The 6,894-nt window shown below is 46.0% G+C and overlaps 1 protein-coding gene across 6 annotated transcripts in view; it reads right to left on the bottom strand.

Moving 5' to 3' along the window:
• Positions 1-100: 100 nt before the first annotated feature.
• Positions 101-6,894, bottom strand: part of LOC6500804 (segmentation protein cap'n'collar) — a 38,770-nt gene continuing 31,976 nt past the window's right edge. For 5 of the 6 annotated variants that reach the window (XM_014911248.3, XM_032449898.2, XM_014911251.3 and 2 more), the window contains 4 exons: positions 6,299-6,736; positions 6,144-6,231; positions 2,316-3,589; positions 101-2,254 (listed from right to left, as the gene is read on the bottom strand). In XM_014911248.3, the coding sequence (XP_014766734.1) occupies positions 1,880-2,254; positions 2,316-3,589; positions 6,144-6,231; positions 6,299-6,736 (2,175 nt within the window). In that variant the 3' untranslated portion in view covers positions 101-1,879. Of the gene's footprint in view, positions 2,255-2,315; positions 3,590-3,863; positions 4,074-6,143; positions 6,232-6,298; positions 6,737-6,894 lie in introns of those variants that run through there. The other variant, XM_044715947.1, reaches the window with a different exon arrangement.

The raw sequence follows: 6,894 nt of genomic DNA, 5'->3' as shown, positions 1-6,894 counted from the left end.
TAAATAGGATCCACAAGTCTCCACAAACCATAGAATTGCGCGGTTCTATTCGATTTTTAAGCATTTCGAATCCAGGAAAACAAATAAAACAATAAATGTATATATTTTTTAGTAGTTTTTCTTTAATTTTGACGGTTTCTTTGTTTAGCTGACGAAAAGTGGATCGTTTTTAAAGCATACAAATTTTTCTTATGAAACATACATACAAATTTGATAGAAACATACAAGTACATGGTATTGGCCGAAGCGTGCACAGGAATCCTTGATGGTGATCCTTGTGTTAGTAAGTTGTGGACTTTGGTAATGTCTGACCACACTTCTCCCAAACTAATGTTAATGTTTTACGTATGTATTAAAGTGTCTGTACGAGTAGTAGTAGTACAATGGTAGATAATTAGTTCAATTTCAATTTACAACAAATAATTTCGCATTCCTTAATTGAAAAGCTGCGCGCTTTTATTGAATTTAGTAGTTGTGTTCGTGTTTCAATAGGCGCGAAATTCATTACAACAATTAAAATACGTATGCCTACATTAACAATAGATTGTTTCGATTTTCGTACCGGATCTGTTTAAGTTAATATAGTACGTGTAAGTTTGTGTAATCATTAGGCATAGCTGTAGCTTAATTTAAAGTTAAACTCTTTATGCTGTAGGACATTGTTGAAGAATATTAAATATTAATATCTCTTATCGCTTATCGAATAAACCTTTACCAGGACTGCTGATTCGCCCTAGCTAGGGCATTACCTTTTTTTGTTTCTGTTTCTTACAGATTTTGTATTCTATCGTTTTTTTTTTTAGTGTTTTCTTGGTTTCCTTGAGGCGTGTTAGCACACTCGTAGTTTCAGTAGCCTAAATATTAAAGGTTAAGGGTTAACTAAGTTAAAATTATGTATTTACAGATTCTACGCGCTAGCTTAGTCTGATACGCTAATTTGTGTGTTATGTTTTTGCCTGTGGATGAGTTTGTGTGTGTGGGTTGATTTGATAAATGCCGCGTGAACTTACTGATACTACTATGATAGATCTCTCACTAGATTATAGTATACGGCTAGGGGCTTACAACTAACTGTCTTACGGGCGTATTTCATTATATGTCCAGCAATATCTATCAACCTTTACAATCGATTTGTGTTGTGTTCATGTGTGTTTGGATGTGTGTTCATTTGTCTATCATCTATATTTTACATTTCTCGTGCTCTATTCATTTATGCTTTCTCATTTATTTTACAATCTAATATTATATAAGTTTGTTAACGGTTTCACCATCGAATATTATTGGACGACGCGCTGATAAGCTATGTGTGTGAATGTGGGCTGTGGGTTTGCATAGTTTACTGATTTAAAATTCATTTAAAACATAATCTGTTTACATAGCTACTGTTCTTTCTCTTTTTTTTTTTTTTTTTTTTTGGGGTCTGCTTGTGAGCGCCAAGAATTCATAGTTGAAGAAACTGATTTATCACAAGTAAAGATTTTTTTTTCTTTTGCATTTAAGTAAGAGGCTCTCCGGATTAGTTGAAATCTCTCTCAGGGCATACTCTCGGGACGAGTCCGAATAATTAATAATTACAAAATAAATAACAATCAAGCTGACTAAATAAGTAAACCATAAATGGAAGTGTGTGGGGGGATGAATGAAGAAGCTTCCACTGCTCGACAGCAGAAGCGTGTGCAACAGATGTTGCCAGCAACATGTTGCAGCAACTGAAGAATAATAACCATTAGTACAGGTAACTGCTGTTCAGCAGGTCGTAGCGGTAATCGAATTGCGGCTGCTGCTGATATTGTTGCTGCTGCTGCTGCTGCTGGTGCTGCTGCTCGCGCTGGAAGCTAGTGAACCAACTCTTTGTTGCGGCTATTCGCAACAGATACTTTCATTCCTTGCGGTGCTGCTGCTGCGATTGACCTCCCGGCTGCTGCTGCTGTTGCTGCAAATGGTGCTGCTGCTGCTGTTGCAGATGCGGGGGCAGCCTCGATTGCTGCTGTTGCTGCTGCTGCTGGCTCATTCCACCGCCTACGTGCTGGGCCTGCATTCCGTGCTGGCCATGGTGGCCGTGCATCGGTGTCTGGCTGGGCACATGTCCGTTCAGACTTCCTCCGCTGCCGGAAGACACAGCATTGGAGGCAGCTGTGGCTGTGTTGTTGCTCTCGGACTTTTCACGAGGCAGCAAGTAGACAGAGCCATCGGCGGCCTGCTGCAAGCTGTAGTCAGCAGGTGAGCATGCATTGCCCTCAGGATCCCGCAGATACTGCAATGTAACAGACGGTTAGTTACAGAATCTCAAGAAAGTATTGTTTCTAGAAACAAACCTGGAACACATGACGATGCAGCATGGCAAACTTATTGGAGATGCGTTTACGCTCGCCCTCCAAGTGATCGCGATCCAGATTCAGCTGCGTCTTGCGCTTGACCACAGCATTCACTTCGTCCTCGAGGGTAAGGATCTGGTCCAGCTTGCGCTTGCGGCAGTTTTGGGCCGCCACCTTGTTCTTGCCACGACGACGGATGTCGCGGATCAGGGACAGTTGGTTCTCGCTGAGGTCGTACTTGGACAGGCGCTCGTTGAACTCGTCCATGGGCAAATTAATGATGTCCTGCACCGGAATAGGGATGTTCAAGGCACGAGCCCGCTTCTCATCACGGGTCAGGTGCTCATCCTCTCCGCCGTGGCTGCTGCCGCCGGCACTGCTGCTGCTGCTGCTACCGCCGCCGGAGTTGGCTCCCTTGGCTGATCCTGATTTGGTGGCCACCAGAGGCTTCTTGTCGCGCGCCTGCGGTCTTGGCAGGGCACCACTTCCCTGGGGCATGGCCGAGTAGGTGTGATTTAGATGGACCAGATCTTCAGCGGTCCTGGGAGTGGGTCGATGGGTGTAGTCGCCATTGAAGTTGCTTCCGCTGGCGCCCATTCCGTAGGCCGCCTGGTGATGGTGGTAGTCCTTGGACAGAGCAGGTCCCATGGCACCAGCTTCGCTGCTGATTCCACTAGCACCGCTGGCCATTCCCGATGATCCGTATCCCGCATCGTATTCGTATTTAATGCTCTGCGACTGCACGGCTGTGGCAGCCGCCGGCGGCACTGTCGGTGGCAGAGCCGATGGTGTCTGCTTGTGAGGATCCCGCTTTCCGTATAACTGATGCTTCTTTTGCGCCACCGGCGGCTGACGGGTGGCCGTGGTCAGCCGCGAGTTGTTGTTGTAACTGAAGTCGTAGGGGCCACCGTACTTTCCCTGGTGATAGTCCTGCGCCGAGTCGCTGCCCTCACCCCACTCGCCGTCGGAGAGGGATGGCACCCGTTCGGAGCCCATCGAACTGACGGCACTGTCGCTAGAGGCGTCCAAGCGATCAGTCCCGCCCTGTGCACCTGCACCGCCGCCGCTGGCCAGAAGATCGGCGGTCATGCCCGCAGCTCCGCCAGTGCTCATTGGGCCCACGGCGCCCGCAGCTCCGTTGGCCTGGTTTGCGTGAGTGTTCCCCGGCGCCAGCTGAGCAGAGCCTCCGGAGCCGTTGCTGACATGTCCACTGCTGGGCAGGCCCAGGACCGAGGAGTTGTTGCTGGTGCTGTTGTCCACCATGCGACAGAAGCCTGGAAGATGGAGGAAGGAAGGTTTATTAGTGGAAGCGATCTAGAGGTTCAGATTTTAATATTTTTAATAAAAAAACAAATAATAAATAATCTATATCGGGTCAACAAACACTTGTACTATTTATAATTAAATGACTAAGCGTTATTGGATGATTTAATTGCACTTGTACTGGTACTGATAAACCGCGGATTAAATCGAGTGTTCCGATGGAAATTTTCAATTTACAACTTCAGTTACATAACACCAGTTCTCAACTTTTGATCAGAACCTTACGATTTGATTCGCCCCAAAATGCACTTGAGATCCTCGGGCCTCGGACTGACCCAGTTCACGTAGACTATATAGAGTTTATTAGACAGATTCGCCTTATCGGGGACGACGACAACGTCTTGAATCACTCCCAGCTTCGATTATTCAGCACAAATTTACGAGCGTCGAGCATTCCAGCAGCACAGCAGAAAAACAGGGCGAAATATGAGCCGGTAGTCGGACGTACGGTCGGTCGGTGGAATAAAAAACTGTGCAGTCATTTTCCATATTTTACTGGAATTATCTTATCGGGCGATAAGGATTGCGGACTACATGGGTGTGAGTGAGTGAGAGTTTGTTCGCTCGTGCGTCGCTCAGTGGCTGACATTTCGCAAATACCTGGCCACATTGCTACATTGCCACATAAAGTGATAAGGAGTTTGGAGCCAGATCCAAAGGGTTTATCTTATCGGTAGGCTGTAGGCTGGCCAGACCCCGTGGGTATATTCCGAGGGTGGCAGCTGGTGGAGATCGCGTAATCTCCATGCGCAATCTTTCTGCTTGTAATGCGCGAATGCAGTTACATAATTAGTCAAATCGAATCGGAAAGCGGATTGGGGCAGCTCACACACGACGAGATACTTGCATACCCTCTGGGCAGCAAGGTCAAAGCTTCAACCATAAACATTGATGACTTGACAGAAAGCAGTACTTTGTGTATAATTGGAGGTAGAGCTCAGAGCTGGTGAGTTATCAGTGCCCGTAAGACATAACGGAAATAATAAAGATAACGGTTAAAGCCAGTGACACGTTTCACGATGAGCCAAAAAAAAAAATAAAATAAAAATCTATTTATTAATTTTTCTATTCTGGTAACCCCTTTTTTTAGAGATGTTTTTTAGAGAATTTTCATTTGCCTCTCTAGGCTTTGAGCTTTTTATTGTTTTTTTTTTTTTATTTGTTTCCTCTAACGTTATTGTTTCGAAAACGATGACTCAGCAGTTTAAAAATAGTAAACAGCAAACAGGCGGGCAAAAAAAAAAAAAAAAAAGTAGAAATAATAAATTGGGAGAAGCAAAAAAAAAAAAAACTTGCTGAGCGGGCATTAGAGAGGAAGAAACCCACTCGAGAGAGGGAGAAGGTTCTGCTGATATCAGCAGCAGATCCGACGTGCGGCATGACTAATGAAAAAATTGTTACGCGGTCACAGAAATCAAAAATATTAGACTGAAGACTGCAGACTGCCAACTACTGCCTCCTGTGCCTTTCTGGGCTTCGGTCTTTTTTTGGGGATGGCACCGAAAATAACACCACCGCCCCCCCACCAGGGCATCCAGCACATGATGCCATTACCTCGATCACTCTCACCTGTTGGATCGTATTTTCGTATTCTTCTCGTCTATATCGGCTATATATGTATCTACTATATCTCGCGGCTCACACTCGACTCGCTCGTCATCGAACGTTCTAAATTCGTTTTCGGAGAGGAGAGCGCTACATGGACCATACGAGCTAATGTGACACAAATGTGCCAAAATGCGTCATTATTTTATTAAATCTTTTATGCTAATTGCGACAAGTATACGACATGTTGTCCGATTGCGTTATTGGGAGTAAGAGTATACAGTAATTATTATTCTATTTATTTTTTTCCTCTTTCTTTTCGAGTCGCGTCGGTTCTAATATTTACTTTACTATCGTATTCGATTGTTCGTGTTCGACTGATTTGACTTCACTCGCGCTCCGTTCTTTTCGCTTTGCTTTGCTTTGGCTCTTTCTCGCCCATTGAGTTGAGTGCGCTGGGCATGAATCTGAATTTTGTCGCGCGGCTGGCGAAACCTGAGCAGAGCACAGTGCCTCTCCCCCAACCCCCCCTCCTGACCCACTCTGTGAACTAATTGTACGAAATTCGTATGCTAATCACACAGAACCCCGTCGGATAAAGCGGCCAGAAACCGCCAACAGTAAAAAAAGCTCTCCCCTCGTGAGTGAGTCACTTTTGGCGCTCTCGTTCTGAGAGGAGGGCTTTGAGCCAAAGCTCAGCGGTGAGCAGATGAGGGCGTGGAGCCAACTCAGAAGCGATGCGCAGTCCGCTTAGCAGAGCTTATGGCTCCAACAGCAGCTTTTTTTTTTTTTTTTTTGGCAAGTGTAGAGCTTTTTCTGGGGCTTATCTTAAAAAAATTGATAAAATTTATGAGATGTTTTGAGGTTAAGTTTCGGCAAAGAGAAGTGGAAGCTTTTTCAGGACTTGTTATATAAAAATTTAAATTTTTAGTTTATTTGGAAGATGATTTGAACACTCACTCTCATTCATGTCCATCAAATGCAGATCCTCGTCGGTGAAAATGGAGTTCATGAAACCGTCAGTTTGATTCATATCCGAGGAGGTATTCTACAAAATTAATAAATATTTATTAACATTATATAAATTAATAATAATATTAAAAAACAAAACCCACCGCGTAGTACATCAGATCGTGCTCCACCTTATAGGCGGCAGCTGCTGCGGCGGCGCCATCGGCCTCGTGACTGGAGTTGGTCAGATGCATGCTGGAGGACACCGCGGAGCCCAGGTTGTGGCCGTAGTGCGGCTGGCCCGAGGGGCAGATGTCGCCCAGGGCGGTGTTCGGGTGGTGCAGCATGGTGGCGTGGTGCGGCGGCGGCGGTGGTGGGGGCTGCAGGGGAGCAGCAGCTGCCCCGCTACCGTACTGACCGTGCTGGCCGGGGGCGGGGGCTCCCTGCGAGGGACTCGCCTGATAGGAGTAGCCCGGATAGTGGTGGGGATAGGGCGACATGTCCGACACTCCGCCCACCATGCTGGGTATGGGGCTGAAGTAGGTGGCAAAGTCCTGAAGACGCTCCATGGAAACGCTGCGGTTCAGACGCGGCATGCGGCCCTGCAGGAGTGGAGAGTGTAGAGGAGTTGGGAAATCGTGAAAATAAAAGACAATGATTAATTCGGGGCTCGTGTTGATGTATTAACAAGGTGAGAAGGGTTCGTCGCTGGATAGTCGCTGGGATTACGAAACTTATAACTCAATAACCGATCAATCAT

The sequence above is a fragment of the Drosophila ananassae genome, chromosome 2L, assembly GCF_017639315.1.
Source record: "Drosophila ananassae strain 14024-0371.13 chromosome 2L, ASM1763931v2, whole genome shotgun sequence".
Lineage (NCBI taxonomy): Eukaryota > Metazoa > Arthropoda > Insecta > Diptera > Drosophilidae > Drosophila > Drosophila ananassae.
This window is presented reverse-complemented; position numbering and strand designations above follow the sequence as displayed.